At 45.0% G+C, this 20,686-nt stretch overlaps 2 protein-coding genes across 2 annotated transcripts in view; both read right to left on the reverse strand.

Annotated features, from left to right (window-relative positions):
• Positions 1-226: 226 nt before the first annotated feature.
• Positions 227-20,686, reverse strand: part of LOC132303192 (cyclin-dependent kinase E-1-like) — a 97,943-nt gene continuing 77,483 nt past the window's right edge. The window contains exon 16 of the mRNA XM_059800352.1: positions 227-780. The gene's annotated coding sequence lies outside the window, so the exon portion shown is untranslated. The remainder of the gene's footprint in view (positions 781-20,686) is intronic.
• On the reverse strand, positions 4,107-5,256 carry LOC132304928 (uncharacterized). Its single transcript, XM_059802628.1, has 3 exons — positions 5,027-5,256; positions 4,705-4,942; positions 4,107-4,640 (listed from the first exon to the last, which is right to left on the reverse strand). The coding sequence occupies exons 1-3, from the start codon at positions 5,254-5,256 to the stop codon at positions 4,107-4,109; spliced, it is 1,002 nt and encodes a 333-aa protein (XP_059658611.1).

Raw genomic sequence — 20,686 nt, forward strand, 5'->3', positions numbered from 1 at the left:
CAGTCCAATAAGCACGCTAAATATATACTCCATCTGTCCCACAAAAAATTGTCCCTTTTTGAAAATCTATGAGTATTTTTAATGTTTATTATTATTATAGTAGTAGGTAATGAATTTCCAAATATCCCCTTCTATAGTTGGTCCATATTCTTTTATAGCGTCAAGACACGAGGATAGATTAGGAATATTAAAAAAAAATAGTACATTGCATTTTAAATTAGAACAATTATTTTAGGACAAAAGTTAAACAATTTTATGTAGGACCGAGGGAGTAACTAATACAACACAGATCAACATCACCACCAAAAGCCTCTGGCTAAAATTTGTCAAAGTTGGGAATGTAATTTCATACCAGAAGAGTACATATATTGCTCCCCTCAGGATTCCTTGGTGTTCATGCTATATATATATATATATATATATATATATATATATATATATATTTCGTATATGCAACCAATACAACTTGCCTGGTAACTACATAAGAATAGTTTTACTTGGTCATGAAACTAACTTTAAGACTCAGTAACGTTACACCAAGCGCTGCTTGAGAAGAAATCAGGTTCATATGCATCACATCCGAAATCGACTTCCTGACATGCAATTAACGTCTGAAATAATCGAAACCTCCCCCTGTACTCTGCTAATTGGCGAGTACTGAATGAATTTAAGTTTCTGTGTTCGTGCTTTGAACCCTATTTATGTGTGAACATTCCACAACCACCATCTCGCTGCACTAGCCTATTCAGGATAACAGAAGATCTTGGAACAGACAAGTTTCTGAAACACAAAGAAAGTAGTCAGAGGAATGGGAATGGGAAACAATAACAAGGTTATGAATGTAGTTTGGACAACTTGTGCACCACAAATAACCGAAAACATAAATATTAATATGAAGAGCAACGCTACACACTTGAGCTATTTTCAAAATACAAACTTCTATGGAATTTATTTCTATAAAAATAACTTTTTTTTCCCCTTCCAATTCTTAAATTCTCCAACTCCTTCATCAATCAATTGCAAGTCACTAGAATATTTTTGTACTGTACTTTTTCATTTATTAAAATTTATTCCATTCAGGAAAAAAAAAAAAAAAAAAAAGTCACTAGAATATTACATATCTTGCATGAAGATATCGTTAGTGTCTACGTCGGGCAAGATTGAAGCACGAGTCAAAGTATATCTATCTAATCCACCCTTTCTTCTCTACTATAATTGAAGAAAGGAAGCAATCGTTAGTGTCTACGTCGGGCAAGATTGAAGCACGAGTCAAAGTATATCTATCTAATCCACCCTTTCTTCTCTACTATAATTGAAGAAAGGAAGCAATCTAAAACTCAAAGATTGCTGTTCATGTTAATCCATCCATCCTGAATTTGGTGGTGATTTAGATTTTTATATACATATATACCTGTAGAACAAGAAACTCAGAAAGATAAAATAAATAATTTTAGAATGAGTAGTAAGTCTTTGTTTGAAAGGAGAAATTTCCATCAATAGTAGTTAGAAGCAAAAGTCTGGACATATCTACGAGCCCTCACATAGGTGCATTAGTGCCAACTCGAATCGAGGCAAATGAAGGCAGGAAGCTGGACTTTGGCGGAAAAACCAAATATTTTGGCATTACAGACTTGGAAAAACAAAACAACTTCGGTAAAGAAACTGATCATTTTTTTTTTTTGATAAGTAAAGAATCAATAAAAAGCGTTCAAAAGGGGAACGTGTCCCATTTACAAGAACAAAACAAAGACCCATGGACCTAATGAATCCAATAAATCAACAACATCGTCAGAAGAAGAACAATGTCTCCCCTACGCCCAACTACAAATGGATTGAATAATATGAAGTTTCACAGTTGCCGTAGACACTTCCAATACTTCAAAACATCTGTTGTTCCTCTCTCTCCATATACACCACCAAACACAATGTGGAATGGTCCACCAACACGCACAAGCATGACCCCCCACATGACATCCCCTCCACGCTTCAATCATGCCCCTTGTGGTCCGGGGCATCACCCAAGAAATACCGAACAATCCAAAAATAAGATTCCAACAATCATGTACCACAGGGTAGTGTAAAAGTAGGTGATCCGTAGACTCACCATCGTTTTTGCATAGACAACACCGATTGACCATAATAACGCCTCGCTTCCTCATGTTATCCAAAGTCAAAATCTTACCCCCACATGGCAGTCCACACAAAGAATGCCACCCTAAGTGAAGCCTTAGAACGCCAAATAGTCTTCCAAGGGAAAGCGACACTAGCAAACTTGGACAGACACATAAACATAGAACGAACCTCGAAACCTCCATGGGAAGAGGGACCCACAGAAGAGCATCATCACCTATGCCACCAACCTGTTGTTGATACAACATATCCAGAAAAGCACGTCCATCTCCCAGTCCTGAAAAGAACGCCTAAAACGCACATCCCACGTAATCCCACTACCATCAAGCCGATAACAATCAACTACAAAGACATGTCTATCAGTAGCGATTCTAAAAAGCCTCTGAAAAGAGCAAGACAATGGCTGTTCGCCGCACCATAAGTCCTCCGAAAACCGAACACGTCTACCATCCTGAACTTTGAATTTGATATGAGAGGAAAAAACATCCCATCCTTTCCATATAAATTTCCACACGCCCACTCCTCCGGCATTAACTGGCCATGAAGACCACCCACCTCTCTCTTCCCCATACCTACATGAAACAATCCTCCTCCAAGGGTGGTATCTTTCTCTTCCAAATCTCCACAACCACTTGCCTAGGAGGGCTCTATTAAAGGGAATCAGCCTCCTAATGCCCAGACCTCCCAACTTAACGGGCTTGCAAATATGCTCCCACTTGACAAGATGGTACTTGAACTCTTCTCCCCTTCCACCCCACAAGAAATTCCTTTGAATTTTCTCGATTCTTTCAGCAACAGAATACGGGATCTGGAACATAGATAGGAAATAAGTGGGAAGGTTTGAGGGAGTGCTCTTAATAAGAGTGACCTTCCCCCCCCCCCCCCCCCCCCCCCTTCGACAAATATTGCTTCTTCCACCCCGCCAATATCTTCTCAAACCTGGCAATCATAGGATCCCACGTCCCCACCCTTCTAGAGGAAACCCCCAAAGGCAGACCCAAATAATGGATGGAGAATGAACTCACCCCACACCCAAGAACTGCGGCTAAGGAGGAAATGCCCTGAACTTCCCCAACGGCACAAGCACGCTCTTGCCAACATTAACTTTCAGCCAAGAAATTGCCTGAAAACAAACAAGAATACACCTCAAATACCTCAATTGGGTGGCTTCAGCATCATAAAAAACCAAAGTGTCATCTATAAACAACAAATGAGATATCTCCATCTGATGAGTTGAATCTCTGCCCACTCTGAAGCCTTTAATAAGACCCAAATCCTGTGCCATCTTCATTAGCCTACTCAACCCCTCCATAACAATGAGAAAGAGAAAAGATGACAAAGGATCACTGTCTCAACCCCCGAGAACTTCCAAAGAAACCATCAGGAGCCCCATTCACAAGTACGGAGAAGTTGACAGTACATGTCTCTATCCAAGTCCACCATCTACTTCCAAAGCCCATTCTCTGAAACAGATACAACAGAAAGCTCCAATTAACGTGGCCATACGCTTTTTCAATATCGAGCTTGCATAACACTCCCGTTACACCACTCCTCAGCCTAGAGTCCACACATTCACCAACGATGAGAACGGAATCTAGGATCTGCCTTCCCCTAACAAAGGCGTTTTGGGAATCCGAGATAACCCTATCCATGACAACCCTCAACCTGATAGCAAGAACCTTAGCAATGAGCTTATAGATGCAGCCCACCAAACTAATTGGTCTAAAGTCCTTAATATCAGTAGCGCCACCCTTCTTAATAATAAAGGCAATAAAAGAAGCATTTAACGACTTCTCGAACACCTCGTGAGAATGAAACTCCTGAAAATTACCCATTACCTCCCTTCTAACCACTTCCTAGCTTTCCAACAAAAAGCTCATAGTAAACCCGTCAGGCCCCGGTGCTTTGTCACCATTACAACTCGACAAAGCCTTTAACACCTCCTCTTCGGTAAATGAGGCCTCAAGATCATCTCTCTAAATCTCAAAAATAACATCAAAATTGAGACCAATAAGCTTAGGCCTCCAGTCCAAAGACTCAGTGTAGAGCCTCTTATAGAAAGAAACAATCCCCATATGGACCTCCCTACACAGCTCCTGATCATCAACCCGAATTCGCTCAATATGATTACTCCTTCTATGGGCATTTGCAAGCCTACGGAAAAATTTCGTATTGCGATCCCCCTCTTTGAGCCACAAGGCCCTAGACTTCTGACACCATGAAATCTCTTCCATTGAAGCAATCTCGGCAAAATCCGCCTCGCAAACTGCTCTCCTAGAACGTGGAGAGTCTCCCTCCCCACCCACCTCATCAAGGCGGTCAATTTCAGAAATTTCAGCAAGGACTTTGTTTTTCCTCCATTCAAGATTCCCAAACACCTCCTTATTCCATCTTTTCAATTCGGTTTTAAGGGCCCATAGTTTCCGGGCTAACACAAAACTGGCGGAACCAATGGCCGTGGCCTCCTCCCACCACGAACGAACAGACCCTTGGAAATTCTCCACCCGCAGCTACATAGTCTCAAATTGAAACGGAGAACGCTTGGAGTTCAAACCCCCACAATCCAGAACCAACGGAGTATGATCTCAAGTAACCTTGACTAAAGCCGCCTGAACGACATCCAGAAATTTTTCTTCCCTCCTCAGAAATCAAGAACCTGTCCAGTCTTGAGAAAGTAGCAGACTCCCTTCCACTAACAGTAAATGTTGCCCCTTCCAAAGGCAAATCAATGAGAAAGTGACCATCAAAAAACTCCAAAAATTGAAATATCTCCGAGGACCATCTTCCCCCTATAGACCTCTCTAGTGGAGACCTGAAAGAATTAAAGTCCCCACCCAGGCACCACGGAAGAGACCACAGTCCCTGAACGTGGCTCAGCTCCTCCTAAAGGAAAGACCTCTCACTGTCATCAACCGGTCCATATACCCCAGAAAAAACCAATCTGAAATTGTCCTCCTCCATATTGAACACGCAAGAAATAGAAAACCTCCCCCTCCAAATGTCCATCCTTGACAGCCATCGTTGATCCCACATGACTAAAATACCACCAAAAGTTCCTAAGGCATTCAACACCTCCCATTCAACAAACCTACCTCCCCATAGACTTTTGACCACCTCATCCGTCATCGATGCCATCTTAGTCTCTTGCAAACAGACCACATGGGCTCCCCACTTTCTCAAAGCAGCCTTCACCACCCTCCTTTTGCCAAGGTCGTTGAGACCTCGGACATTCCAAGAAATAATTCGTAGCTTCGTTAGGAAACATCTAAGATTATCTCCCCTCCTCCCTTCCTCGCACTCCTAGTCCTCCCCCTCCTTCACCACCCCTTCTTTCCTTTCATAGTTAACATATGAAATAAGATTCCAGACCTCTTGCTCCCCTTTCCAAGAAGGAATTGTTCTCTTGGTTCTAGCTCCCCTCGTACCCTGGTTGATACCCTCAGCCTCCCTCCCTCCCTCCTGCTATAGCTTGAAGGATGGTTAGCGCCTGATCACTCCTGCCCTCACAAGTGACACCCAACATTTCACTAGTGGTACCAATATTCTCTACCACCTATTCCTTACCCAAATCAGTAGTCATCTCTAAACTATCGTGTAATGTTTATGAGTTAATATATATATATATATATATATATATATATATATATATATATATATATATTATTGGCCTGGGACCCACCATCACTTTTTACCATCACAAATGACCAAGGGTTGGTCATTACAGAACCCATCAGTTCCTCCTCTCTGCTACGTCTCTCTCTGTCCCGCTTGCTTCTCTTTTCTTTTTCTTTTTTTCTTCTACTCAATTTAAACCACTTAGAATTTTTGGGTGCCGTTTGCGGCAAATCGGAGAGCACGACGAGATCTACGCGTGGGTGTAAACAATTCCTTGTTTGGCCAACTCTAGGGATTTCGAAATTAGGGCACAAAATTTGGGGGTTTAATAATCCTCCTTTGAGGTAGGAGTTCTTAATGCACAATTTCTTGCACTTTGGTGAATTTCTACTTGAATTGTTGCATAGCATGCTAATTTGTGTTGTTTTTTTTTAGCATGATTTAATTGTTCAAAATGAAGTATATGTTTATATCTGTTAGTTGATGTTGTATGAGAACGCATGCCAAAATGATAAATTCCATGCCTATTGTGTGTTAAGTGTTGAATTTGGTGATTTAGAAGCATGATATATATATATATATATTTTATGAATCTTCTATGAGACATGTATAGTGTAAATGTTTGACTTGGAAGGAATAAATTTTTACATTCGCATGGCATTGAGATGTATAAAATAATCATGCACTCATTGGGAAAGAAATGAGAAAAATTGATTTGAAAGAAATGAAATGGATTTTGGGAGAAAAAATAAAAAATTTGAAAAGGATTTTGTGAAAAACCCGGCCGCCTAAGAGTTGCCTAGGGACTGCGGCGTTAGTAAGGCTTAGAGGGGACTAGGGAGATCGCCCTAATGTGGTTGAGTTACCTAGGCCCCAAATGACGCCATGGAGTTGCCATGGGTCAAGGACAATGGCCAATTCTCCTCTCGTGCCGCCATGGAGTTGCCATGGGACGGATTCACTAACGATTTGGAAATGATGATGGAAATGGTTTTGGAAAATGGGGAGTGAAATTGCATGGCATGGCATATCATTGCATGACATTTTCATTTGTGGTATCGGATTAATGATGTGGTATTGTGGTTATATTTTTTTTTCCCAGCATGGTATGATCCCAATTTCCTTATTCCTATTCATTGTGTGGATTCACGGGGTCTCAAGAGGTGTGTCTTAGGCACCTCCTACTGAGCTTATGCTCACCCTTTCATTTTAACATTTTTCAGGAAACGGGAATGAAGTGGCGAATGACATTCCACCATAGGCCTAGTATGGATTAGACAATCATTTTGTTATTTTGTATCTAAGTCCCACTATTTTTGTAAAACTTAGCATATTGTGTTCTGTACTGAGACTTATGGACTCTTGTTATTGTAGTTATATTCATGAGCTATAATTTTGATATAAGTTATCTAAACGTTGTATGACATGGACTTTTGATCTTAATAATATTTTTGGGACTGTAATTATGATATTTGGATTAAATAGCATGTAGTTGTTTCACCATGAGATGATCTATGTTGAGGCATAATGACTGGATGAAAGGGATGTTGAAATATAATATTTGTGTTGTGTGCTGGGACAGTTTGGATAAGTCTTGAAAGCCCAAGAGAGGCTATTGCATTTTTTTGCATTTAAGCAGGTTGTTGTAGGACCCCTTTTTAGCAAAGGTCATGCCAAAATTTTCTTTTTTTTTATTTGTATCATTTTAGGGTCGTTACAAATTTGGTATCAGAGCCTTGGTTCTAAAACCATTAGGACGACGGGTAGCGGCCTACCTAGGGTTGTCTGGGAAGTCATTTGCATTGTTATTTCATTATTTGCAAAAGTGTTTTACTATGTGAAAAAGCATGCTTAACTATTTACTTGCTTACGTGCTTATGTGCCTATATGCTTATATTAATGCGTTTATTGCATGGTCTTGCATGCTAAGTGTTTGTGCAGTATCCTTTTGTGTTAAGTTGTTCACGGTTAGACCTTAATGTTATCGTGATTGAACCGTTTTCTTGTTTTATAGTACGATGCCGCCACGAAAGGAACCCAGAGGTGTTGGCTATATGCCGACAAGAGGTGATGTTAGTGAAAGCTCGAGCTCCAATCCAGCGGAGCATGTCAACGAGGATACGCTTCTTAAGGACTTGATTCTCCCAAGAAGTGTTACTACTAGAAGGGACAATGTTGAAACACCCATTGAAGAGGGTGAAGGTTCGGCGGAACTAGCATTAAACCGTTTGTTACAGAGAGCCTTGAGGGCTACAATTGTTACTCATCCGCAGCCGGTACCACAACCAGTAGTTCAGGTGGAGGAGAGTCCAGCGCAGAAACGTCTTAAGTTGATTTCAGGGTTTTCCAAGTTGATGCCAGTGATGTTTGAGGGTGGTGCGGATCTAATGGAAGCGGACGATTATATGGATCAAAATGAAACTCAATTGACCTCTATGGATGTGACGGATGACTATGTGAAAATCATCCAAGCCACTTACAAGTTTTCCAAGGACGCCAAGCTCTGGTGGAAGTCGGTCACAAATCAGTATAAGATTGAAGAGATGAGTTGGGATAGGTTCAAGGAGCTGTTCTATGAGAAGTATTTCCCTGCTTCCAAGAGGTGGGAACTAAGGGACCAGTTAATGGCCTTATCCAAGGCAATGTGTCAGTGACGGAGTACGAGAACAAGTTCACCTTTCTCTCTCGCTTTGCTCCAGAGATGGTGAGCAATGAAGTCGAAAAGACTAGGAAATTTGTCTCCGGGCTTGATTACAAAATGAGGCCGCTGATAACGGCACAGTACATCAAGGTTTATTCTGAGGCAGTGGAAAGAGCATTAATGCTAGAGGCGGAGGCCAAAGATAAAGATGCAAGAAGGGAACAGTGGAAGCAAAATAGGAATGCAGGATCATCTTCAGAGGACCTTCATGGAAGAGGAACAGGGGTGGTTCGTCTCAGTTTCAAGGGCAGCAGTCAGCACGATCCACTCCTACTACTCCTATCCCAACTGGGTCAGATAAGAGTGGGATTGTTTGTTATCAGTGTCAGCAGCCTGGATATTACAAGTCTAAATGTCCTATGAACTCGTCTAGAGCTTGTTATGGGTGTGGCCAGCAGGGCCATCTGATTCGGGATTGTCCTAGTCGGGGAGTAGGCACCGGTAATGGCAGAGGGTCACAGCAGAGGCCATCACAGTCAACTACAGCTCAGTCAGGTTTCAGACCACCGCCACCACCACAGCCAGCCATGTCTTCTCAGGGTTCACGGCCAGTTAGGAGAGATACTCCTACTATGTCAGTGCAGTAGTCAGGTGTTCAGGTTGGCAGTTCTCAAGCACAAGCACCACAGGGACGTGTCTATGCATTTGCTCAGGCCGATGCATCTTCTGGTCCATCAGTTCTTTGAGGTATCTTTCCAGTGTTTGGTTCTTGGGCTCGTGTTTTGTTTGACTTTGGTGCATCTCATTCCTTCATTTCATCATCATTTGCACTTGCATCAGGGTTAGAGGTCAGTTTCATGGATCGGGCGTTATGTGTTGATACGCCAGTTAGGGTTTCAATGTCCTTGAGCCAAGTTGTGAGGGATTGTTCCATTGTGATAGCCGGGCGGACTTTTGTGTTTGACCTTATCCTCCTAGAGATGACTAGCTTTGGCGTCATTCTCGGGATGGATTAGTTAGCTTCGTTTCATGCCACGATCGACTATTTCAGAGGTAGAGTCAGTTTGCACTCCCGAAGGGGATTGCTTCTTTTTCGTGGGAGATCGGAGCGATTCCCACACTTCATCATTTTATGGAACTCGTGGAAGAGGTTGTGGTGATTACTTCTTGGCTAGTCTTTTAGCTGAAGAAGATGATATTGTGGAAAGGGGTTATCCGGCAGTTGTTCGTGACCTTTTGGATGTTTTTCCAGAGGACTTGACAGAGTTGCCTCCACACCGAGAAGTGGAGTTTACTATTGATTTGATGTCCGGTACAGCGCCGATTTTTATAGCACCGTATCGTATGGCACTAGTTAAACTGGAAGAATTGAAGAGGCAGCTTGATGATTTGAGGATGAAAGGTTTCATCCGACCGAGTGTGTCACCATGGGGCGCACCGGTCTTGTTTGCTAAGAAGAAAGATGGTTCTTTAAGGTTGTGCATTGATTACCGGAAGTTGAATCATGCCAGCATCAAGAACAAGTATCCTTTGCCAAGGATAGATGATTTGTTTGATCAGTTAAGGAGAGCCAGTTGTTTCTCGAAGATTGACTTGAGGTCAGGCTACTATCAGTTAGGGGTTAAGAATGAGGATATCCCAAAGACGGCGTTCTATACTCGGTATGGACACTATGAATTCCTCGTTATGCTTTCTGGCTTAACTAATGTGCCAGCGGCATTCATGGACTTGATGAACCGCATCTTTCATGATTACTTGGATCAGTTTGTGGTAGTTTTCGTGGATGACATCCTTGTGTATTCACGGACTCATGAGGAGCACGAGGTCCATTTAAGTATTGTGTTACAGATTTTGCGGGAGCACCGATTATATGCCAAATATGAGAAGTGTGAGTTTTGGCTACAAGAGGTGAAATTTTTAGGGCATGTTGTTTCGGAAGGTGGAGTATCGATTGATCCATCAAAGATAGAGGCAGTTTTGAATTAGGAGCAACCCAAGAATGCGTTTGAGATCCGCAGTTTTCTTGGTCTAGCGGGTTATTACCGAAGATTTGTGAAGGATTTTTCTCGCTTAACAGCGCTTATGACTCGCTTGACCCGGAAAGGGATCAAGTTTACATGGAATAAAGCCTATGAGTCATCCTTTCAGGAATTGAAGACAAGGTTGACTACGGCTCCAGTGTTGGTGATACTCGAGCGTGGCTTGGGTTATGTGATTTATTGTGACGCTTCACGTGATGATTTGGGTTTTGTGTTGATGCAGGATGATAGAGTAGTGGCTTATGGGTCTCGACAGTTGAAGACTCACGAGCTTAACTACCCTACTCATGATTTAGAGTTAGCGGCAGTTGAATTTGCTGTGAAGTGTTGGAGACATTACTTGTACGGTGAGCGATTTGAGGTGTTCTCGGATCACAAAAGTCTCAAGTACATTTTCTCCCAAAAAGACTTGAACAACAGATAGAGGCGATGGGTTGAATTCTTAGAAGATTACAACTTTGACTTATAGTATCACCCGGGTAAGGCAAATGTGGTAGCAGATGCCTTAAGCCGGAAATCTCGTGGGACTTTGGCCGGTTTGACTATTCGAAAATGGAAGATGCTTGAGGATTTGGCAGAAAAGGGATTGCAATGTTTTGATGACGATGCTTGCTGTGAGTCGGCATTCTTGTTTAGTCTTGTGGCTGAGCCTACTCTTGTCAGACGAGTAATTGAGTCGCAGAGATAGGATCCGGATTTGGATGCCATTTACACCTTGATCTTCAATGGTGAGATAGTGAAAGATTGGACCTTACATGCAGATGGAGGTCTACGGTACAGAGGCTTGTTGGTTGTTTCCATAGGATGTCGTGAGGACGTCTTACGGGAGTTCCACACTTCCTGTTTTGCAGTTCATCCAGGTGGTACTAAAATGTATCACAATTTGAGACGTCAGTATTGGTGGAACGAAATGAAGAAAGATGTTGTATAGTTTGTGGCTAGATGCCTTACCTGTCAACAGGTGAAGGCCGAGCCTCAGAGACTAGCCGGTTTGTTGCAACCATTGCCTGAAGCGCAATGGAAATGGGAGCAGATTGCTATGGATTTCGTGACAGGTCTTCCTAGACCATGGAGGGGAAATGAAGCCGTATGGGTCATTATTGATAGATTGACGGCTCACTTTTTGCCTATTAAGGCAACAGATGACGCAGAGGCACTTGGTGTTCTTTATGTGAAAGAGAATGTAAAGTTATACAGAGTTCCAGTGGCTATTGTTTCAGATAAGGATGCCAAGTTCACTTCGAGGTTCTGGGAAGGACTTCAGGCAACATTTGGTTCATCGTTACACCTTAGTACGGCATTCCATCCACAGACGGACGGCCAGTCGGAGTGTACATCCAGATCTTGGAGAATATGCTTCGGGCATGTGCACTTGATTTGGGAGGTAGTTGGGAGGATCACCTTCTACTTATTGAGTTTGCTTACAACAACAGTTATCAGGCGAGTATTCAAATGGCTCCATTTGAGGTGTTGTATGGTAGACCTTGTAGGTCTCCTGTTTGTTGGACTGAGGTGGGCGAGATAGCCGCCTTAGGACCTGACATAGTACTCGAGACTACTGAGAAGATTAAGCTGATAAGACAGAGGTTGCTCACAACTTAGAGCCGACAGAAGAGTAATGCGGATAGGCGGAGACGGCCGCTATCCTTTAAGGTGGGAGACTACGTCTTTTTACGGGTTTCTCCACGGAAGGGTTTGTTGAGGTTCGGGAAGAGTGGCAAGTTATCGCCACGATTCATTGGACCTTTTGCACAGTTTGTGGCTAGATGCCTTACCTGTCAACAAGTGAAGGCCGAGCATCAGAGACTAGCTGGTTTGTTGCAACCATTGCCTGTAGCACAGTGGAAATGGGAGCAGATTGCTATGGATTTTGTGATAGGTCTTCCTAGATCATGGAGGGGAAATGAAGCCATATGGGTCATTATTGATAGATTGACGGCTCACTTTTTGCCTATTAAGGCAACAAATGATGCGGAGGCACTTGGTGTTCTTTATGTGAAAGAAAATGTGAAGCTGCACAGAGTTCTAGTGGCTATTGTTTCAGATAGGGATGCCAAGTTCACTTCGAGGTTCTGGGAAGGACTTTAGGCAACATTTGGTTCATCGTTACACCTTAGTACGGCATTCCATCCACAGACGGACGGCCAGTCGGAGTGAACCATCCAGATCTTGGAGAATATGCTTCAGGCATGTCTACTTGATTTGGGAGGTAGTTGGGAGGATCACCTTCCACTTATTGAGTTTGCCTACAACAACAGTTATCAGGCGAGTATTCAGATGGCTCCATTTGAGGCGTTGTATGGTAGACCTTGTAGGTCCCCTGTTTGTTGGACTGAGGTGGGCGAGACAGTCGCCTTAGGACCCGACATAGTACTCGAGACTACTGAGAAGATTAAGCTGATCAGATAGAGGTTGCTCACAACTTAGAGCCGACAGAAGAGTTATGCGGATAGGCGGAGACGGCCGCTATCCTTTAAGGTGGGAGTCTACGTCTTTTTACGGGTTTCTCCACGGAAGGGTTTGTTGAGGTTCGGGAAGAGTGGCAAGTTATCGCCACGATTCATTGGACCTTTTGAGATCTTAGACCGGGTAGGAGAGGTTGCCTACAGACTTGCTTTGCCATCACAGTTGGACAGGGTCCACAATGTTTTCCATGTATCGATGCTACGGAAGTACGAGCCAGATCCATCTCACATTTTGAGTTAGGTTGATGTGGACATTGATGAGGATGTTTCCTACGAGAAGGGACCAGTTCAGATCCTTAACACACAGCAGAAGGTGTTGAGGAACAAGACGATACCATTGGTGAAAGTTCTTTGTAGGCATCATGGAGTTAAAGAGGTTACTTGAGAGCTTGAACAGGAGGTTCGCTTTAAGTATCCACAGTTGTTTTCTCCCTCAGGTATGGCCTGATTTCGAGGACGAAATCTTTTAAAGTTGGGGAGAATATAAAGTTTATGAGTTAATATATATATATATATATATATATATATATATATTAAAAGTTATATTATTGGCCTGGGACCCACCACCACTTTTTGCCATCACAAATGACCAAGGGTTGGTCATTACAAAACCCATCAGTTCCTCCTCTCTGCTACGTCTCTCTCTGTCCCGCTTGCTTCTCTTTTCTTTTTCTTTTTTCTTCTACTCAATTTAAACTTGATTAATGTTCAACCACTTAGAATTTTTGGGTGCCGTTTACGGCAAATCGGAGAGCACGACGAGATCTAAGCGTGGGTGTAAACAATTCTTTGTTTGGCCAACTCTAGGGATTTCGAAATTAGGGCACAAAATTTGGAGGTTTTTCTCCTCCTTTGAGGTAGGGGTTCTTAATGCACAATTTCTTGCACTTTGGTGAATTTCTACTTGAATTGTTGCATAGCATGCTAATTTGTGTTGTTTCCTTTTAGCATGATTTAATTGTTCAAAATGAAGTACATGTTTATATGTGTTAGTTGATGTTGTATGAGAAAGCATGCCTAAATGATAAATTCCATGCCTATTGTGTGTTAAGTGTTGAATTTGGTGATTTAGAAGCATGATATATATATATATATATATATATATATATATTTATGAATCTTCTATGAGACATGTATAGTGTAAATGTTTGACTTGTAAGGAATAAATTTTTACATTGGCATGGCATTGAAATGTATAAAATAATCATGCACTCATTGGGAAAGAAATGAGAAAAATTGATTTGAAAGAAATGAAATGGATTTTGGGAAAAATAAAATAAAAAATTTGAAAAGGATTTTGTGAAAAACCCGGCCGTCCAAGAGTTGCCTAGGGACCGCGGCGTTAGTGAGGCCTAGAGGGGATTAGGGAGATCGCCCTAGTGTGGTTGAGTTACCTGGGCCCCAAATGACGCCATGGAGTTGCCATGGGTCAGGGACAATAGCCAATCCTCCTCTCGTGCCGCCATGGAGTTGCCATGGGACGGGTTCACTAACAGTTTGGAAATGATGATGGAAATGGTTTTGGAAAATGGGGAGTAACATTGCATGGCATGGCATGGCATATCATTGCATGGCATATTCATTTGTGGTATTGGATTAATGATGTGGTATTGTGGTTATATTTTTTTTTCCCAGCATGGTATGATCCCAATTTCCTTATTCCTATTCATTGTGTGGATTCACGGGGTCTCAAGAAGTGTGCCTTAGGCACCTCCTACTGAGCTTATGCTCACCCCTTCATTTTAACATTTTTCAGGAAACGGGAATGAAGTGGTGGATGACGTTCCACCATAGCCTAGTATGGATTAGATGATCATTTTGTTATTTTTGTATCTAAGTCCCACTATTTTTGTAAAACTTAGCATATTGTATTATGTACTGAGACTTATGGACTCTTGTTATTGTAGTTATATTCATGGGCTGTAATTTTGATATAAGTTATCTAAACGTTGTATGACATGGACTTTTGATCTTAATAATATTTTTGGGACTGTAATTATGATATTTGGATTAAATAGCATGTAGTTGTTCCACCATGAGATGATCTGTGTTGAGGCATAATGAATGGATGAAATGGATGTTGAAATATAATATTTGTACTGTGTGTTGGGACAGGTTGGATAAGTCTTGAAAGCCCAAAAGAGGCTATTGCATTTTTTTGCATTTAAGCAGGTTGTTGTAGGACCCCTTTTTAGCAAAGGTCATGCCAAAATTTTCTTTTTTTTATTTGTATCATTTTAGGGTCGTTACATATCGGGTCGCACTACTACCAAAGGTTCCATCATTCCCACAACAGATTGATCCGTCTCCATCCATGGAATTAAATCATTGGAGCAGTCTTGCTGAAAGGAAGCCCAATCTCCATTCTCCTCCCCCTCACTCTCCTTGCCATTAACATACATATCCATCTGCAAATCCGTATCTGTAGCAAAATCACCTGAATCATGTGTCGTCGTTCACCTCTGAACCTTCAGAAGGCAAGCAATTTAGACATTTCAAAGCTACAAAAAGCCTAAGCTCTTTAAGCAAGGCCACACAATTGATTCGTCAGTCAATCTAAAGTGGAGATCTCGTCCCACACAAACCGTCACCCCATCAAAACTTCCTGCACTTCTAGACATTTCCTTTGCAGCCTTAGTCACTGACCCATCAGCCTTAGTCTTCCACACCACCACCACTTCTCAACACCCCACAAGAAGGAGGAAAAGAAGAAGAAGGAGCAGAAAGAGAGCTCCGAGGATGAATGACAGAGGACGTACCTGGACTTACTTGGACTGACGAAAGCATGAGAGCATGCTATCCACTTCTGTTTATCATTGTGAGACCATCGGGAGCCATGGCGGGACGGCTGATTTCTCCGGTTTGAAGATCTAAGGCACCTTTCATTCGACGAATCAAAATTAGAGAGGGGCGACCCTTTTGTGTAAGCAGTGCAGCAACGCTTATCATGTTGGGAAATAGTCTCTTCTGCGTTCGAGCCAGTCTTGCTTACACCCATCTTCCTCCACCTCGTTTTCTCAGACAAGGACCAATGTCTACTTACAGACAACAAGTCTGTAGGTGTAACACGCTGTGAAACATACTGAGCATGGTGTCACGCCCCGCCTATGGAGGTTGTGCCACGCAGGCGACACGCAGACGCTGAGGAGGACGCTGCATGGCAACTGCATGGCAAGTGGAGTTTCTAGAGTCTTCCGGAATAGTCTAGAGTTATGTGGAAGTTTCTAGATATGTGTAGAAATGTGTAGAAGTGTGTGGAAGGTTCTAGAGTTCTCCAGAGTTGTGTGGAGTAGTATGGAGAATTCTAGAATGTTGTAGATACTAGTAGATAAGTATGGAAGTGTGAAGAAGGTGGGAGAAGATTCTAGATAATCAATCTCCACCGTTGGTTAGAATGCATCCTAGCCGTCCATTAGGGATGGGGATGCCTATAAATAGAGGTAGGACTTCATTTTGTAGGGAACAAGTCCTGGAGTGAGTCTTGAGAGCCTTGTAGAGAGCTTGAGTGTTAGCCTTGTACAAAGCATTCTTTGAAGTAATAGAAGTGTTCTTTCCTTGCCAACTTAAGTGCCTTAGTGTGTGTGAGTGTGCAAGCCAAGTGAGGAGAGGGCGAGGGCAACTACAACGCTAGTAAGCGCACGAGGGGAGTGTGTTGGCTAAGGTGTGCACGGGAGTTAGGCTGACCAAGTACTTGCGAGAGTGAAAGCAACGTCTTGGTGCCGCACGGGAGCAGTTAAAGTGGTGTTGAAACTCTAAGCCCGTGACAGTTGGTATCAGAGCAGGTTCGTCAAGGGAGCTTTGTTGGAGTAGACATGGCTAGCGGAGGAGACCACCAAGTCCACGTCTTGGAGCAGAGCTTGGAGGAGAAGCTTGCCACACACTTAGTCTACACGGAGACCAAGTTTAACAGGCTTGAGAGAAAGATAGCGGAACTCTACGAGCTGATTGACGGCATTGCCAACAAGGCGCGAGAGAAGGAAAGGGACTTGTATGATCAGGTAGACGACTTGCGCATGGAGATTGCCGAGTGCAAGAAGGAGTTCTCCCAGGCGCGCGAGGTCGTGATGAAGCCAAGGAAGAAGAAGGTGCCGGAGCCCAAGGAGTACGATGGGGCAAGGAATGCGCGCCAGATTGACAACTTCTTCTGGCACATGGAGCGGTCCTTCGAGTGCATGGAGATCGAGGATGATAAGGAGAAGGTGCAAACAGGCACTATGTACCTCACGGACACTGCCGCTCTATGGTGGAGGCAGCACTTCACCGGTAGAGGCGCAAGAGCAGTTGACACATGGGAGGAGTTCAAGAGGCAGCTCAAGAGGCGGTTCTATCCCGAGTGCGTTGAGGACCTCACCATGATCAACCTAAGGCGCCTGAAGCAGAAGGGCAGCATAAGGGAGTATGTGAAGGAGTACTCCAACTTGATGCTGGAGATCCCAGAGATGCCGGAGCGGCAACGTGTGTGCTTGTTCATTGATGGGCTGCAGTCTTGGGTGGCCACGGAGCTAAGGAGGAGGGAGCCTAGAGACTTGGCATCCGCAATGGCTATAGCGGAGCGCCTCGAAGACTTTAGGCGCGATGACAAGAGGGCCACGTCTCCCAGGAGGGACCACGGCAAAGGTGGGAGAGACCGGCGCTTCAAGAAACGGGGCTCGCCCAAGTCTAGTGATGATGAGCACAGCGATGAGGAGAGACGCCCACGCCATGATAAGGGCAAGGACCATGGAGAGAGGTCTAAGGCTAGTGGCAAAGGGGAGCGCCGCAATAAGGGCAAGTGGGAGCCGAAGTGCTACTTGTGCGAAGGGCCGCACATATTGCGACACTGCCCCAACAAGAAGACCATGAGCGCCCTTGTGAAGGATAAGGGCAAGGGCAGGGTGGACGATGCGGGCAGCGATGAAGATAGGTGCATGGGGGTTATGCAGATGCTGAGTAGCATGGCGCATGACACCAAGAAGAAGGGCAAGGCAAAGAAGGTAGCTGGGGTGCGCTATGTGAATGCGCAGGTTGGTGGCAAAGCCGTGCAAGCGTTGGTAGACACGGGTGCTACACACAACTTCATTACCCCGGAGGAGGCGCAACGACTTGGCTTGGAGATGCGCAAGACGGAGGGCTGGATCAAGGCCGTCAACTCCGAGGAGGCACGCGTGAGTAGAGTGTGCAAGGAGGTGGAGCTATGCATGCAAGGATGGAAGGGCAAGGCTGACTTCCAAGTTGCGGAGATGGACGACCACGACATGGTGCTGGGGCTGGAGTTCATGGACAGGAACAACGCCGCGCCACTACCATGCCTTGGTGCGTTGATGATACTTGGAGGCGAGGAAGGCAAGGCCGCATGCATGGTGCCGCTCGTGGGCAGGAAGGAGAGTTTAGAGGTGGCAGTCAACACGATGGAGCTCGTTAGGACTTCACATCTCCCGAAGGGCGCTCGTACGTTTGGGCCAAGGACATATGCGCAAGTGCTGATGACCTGCGAGAGGCTGGGTCAGCTGAAGAAACCGTGACGAGGGCGTCACGGAAATGGGTGGGGGAGAATGTCACGCCCCGCCTATGGAGGTTGTGCCACGCAGGCGACACGCAGACGCTGAGGAGGACGCTGCATGGCAACTGCATGGCAAGTGGAGTTTCTAGAGTCTTCCGGAATAGTCTAGAGTTATGTGGAAGTTTCTAGATATGTGTAGAAATGTGTAGAAGTGTGTGGAAGGTTCTAGAGTTCTCCAGAGTTGTGTGGAGTAGTATGGAGAATTCTAGAATGTTGTAGATACTAGTAGATAAGTATGGAAGTGTGAAGAAGGTGGGAGAAGATTCTAGATAATCAATCTCCACCGTTGGTTAGAATGCATCCTAGCCGTCCATTAGGGATGGGGATGCCTATAAATAGAGGTAGGACTTCATTTTGTAGGGAACAAGTCCTGGAGTGAGTCTTGAGAGCCTTGTAGAGAGCTTGAGTGTTAGCCTTGTACAAAGCATTCTTTGAAGTAATAGAAGTGTTCTTTCCTTGCCAACTTAAGTGCCTTAGTGTGTGTGAGTGTGCAAGCCAAGTGAGGAGAGGGCGAGGGCAACTACAACGCTAGTAAGCGCACGAGGGGAGTGTGTTGGCTAAGGTGTGCACGGGAGTTAGGCTGACCAAGTACTTACGAGAGTGAAAGCAACGTCTTGGTGCCGCACGGGAGCAGCTAAAGTGGTGTTGAAACTCTAAGCCCGTGACAGTTGGTATCAGAGCAGGTTCGTCAAGGGAGCTTTGTTGGAGTAGACATGGCTAGCGGAGGAGACCACCAAGTCCACGTCTTGGAGCAGAGCTTGGAGGAGAAGCTTGCCACACACTTAGTCTACACGGAGACCAAGTTTAACAGGCTTGAGAGAAAGATAGCGGAACTCTACGAGCTGATTGACGGCATTGCCAACAAGGCGCGAGAGAAGGAAAGGGACTTGTATGATCAGGTAGACGACTTGCGCATGGAGATTGCCGAGTGCAAGAAGGAGTTCTCCCAGGCGCGCGAGGTCGTGATGAAGCCAAGGAAGAAGAAGGCGCCGGAGCCCAAGGAGTACGATGGGGCAAGGAATGCGCGCCAGATTGACAACTTCTTCTGGCACATGGAGCGGTCCTTCGAGTGCATGGAGATCGAGGATGATAAGGAGAAGGTGCAGACAGGCACTATGTACCTCACGGACACTGCCGCTCTATGGTGGAGGCAGCACTTCACCGGTAGAGGCGCAAGAGCAGTTGACACATGGGAGGAGTTCAAGAGGCAGCTCAAGAGGCAGCTCAAGAGGCGGTTCTATCCCGAGTGCGTTGAGGACCTCACCATGATCAACCTAAGGCGCCTGAAGCAGAAGGGCAGCATAAGGGAGTATGTGAAGGAGTACTCCAACTTGATGCTGGAGATCCCAGAGATGCCGGAGCGGCAACGTGTGTGCTTGTTCATTGATGGGCTGCAGTCTTGGGTGGCCACGGAGCTAAGGAGGAGGGAGCCTAGAGACTTGGCATCCGCAATGGCTATAGCGGAGCGCCTCGAAGACTTTAGGCGCGATGACAAGAGGGCCACGTCTCCCAGGAGGGACCACGGCAAAGGTGGGAGAGACCGGCGCTTCAAGAAACGGGGCTCGCCCAAGTCTAGTGATGATGAGCACAGCGATGAGGAGAGACGCCCACGCCATGATAAGGGCAAGGACCATGGAGAGAGGTCTAAGGCTAGTGGCAAAGGGGAGCGCCGCAATAAGGGCAAGTGGGAGCCGAAGTGCTACTTGTGCGAAGGGCCGCACATATTGCGACACTGCCCCAACAAGAAGACCATGAGCGCCCTTGTGAAGGATAAGGGCAAGGGCAGGGTGGACGATGCGGGCAGCGATGAAGATAGGTGCATGGGGGTTATGCAGATGCTGAGTAGCATGGCGCATGACACCAAGAAGAAGGGCAAGGCAAAGAAGGTAGCTGGGGTGCGCTATGTGAATGCGCAGGTTGGTGGCAAAGCCGTGCAAGCGTTGGTAGACACGGGTGCTACACACAACTTCATTACCCCGGAGGAGGCGCAACGACTTGGCTTGGAGATGCGCAAGACGGAGGGCTGGATCAAGGCCGTCAACTCCGAGGAGGCACGCGTGAGTAGAGTGTGCAAGGAGGTGGAGCTATGCATGCAAGGATGGAAGGGCAAGGCTGACTTCCAAGTTGCGGAGATGGACGACCACGACATGGTGCTGGGGCTGGAGTTCATGGACAGGAACAACGCCGCGCCACTACCATGCCTTGGTGCGTTGATGATACTTGGAGGCGAGGAAGGCAAGGCCGCATGCATGGTGCC

The sequence above is a fragment of the Cornus florida genome, unplaced genomic scaffold, assembly GCF_030987335.1.
Source record: "Cornus florida cultivar Cherokee Brave unplaced genomic scaffold, ASM3098733v1 CherokeeBrave_3.0.0_Hap2_Chr04, whole genome shotgun sequence".
NCBI lineage: Eukaryota > Viridiplantae > Streptophyta > Magnoliopsida > Cornales > Cornaceae > Cornus > Cornus florida.

Excerpts from the sequence above, each read along its gene's own strand:
- LOC132304928 (XM_059802628.1), bottom strand. The coding sequence starts at position 5,256 with ATGACGGATGAGGTGGTCAAAAGTCTATGGGGAGGTAGGTTTGTTGAA. Across the intron at positions 4,943-5,026 it reads CCGGTTGATGACAGTGAGAG|GTCTCCACTAGAGAGGTCTA; the intron begins GTCTTTCCTTTA and ends TAATTCTTTCAG. Across the intron at positions 4,641-4,704 it reads GTTACTTGAGATCATACTCC|CTGCGGGTGGAGAATTTCCA; the intron begins GTTGGTTCTGGA and ends GAGACTATGTAG.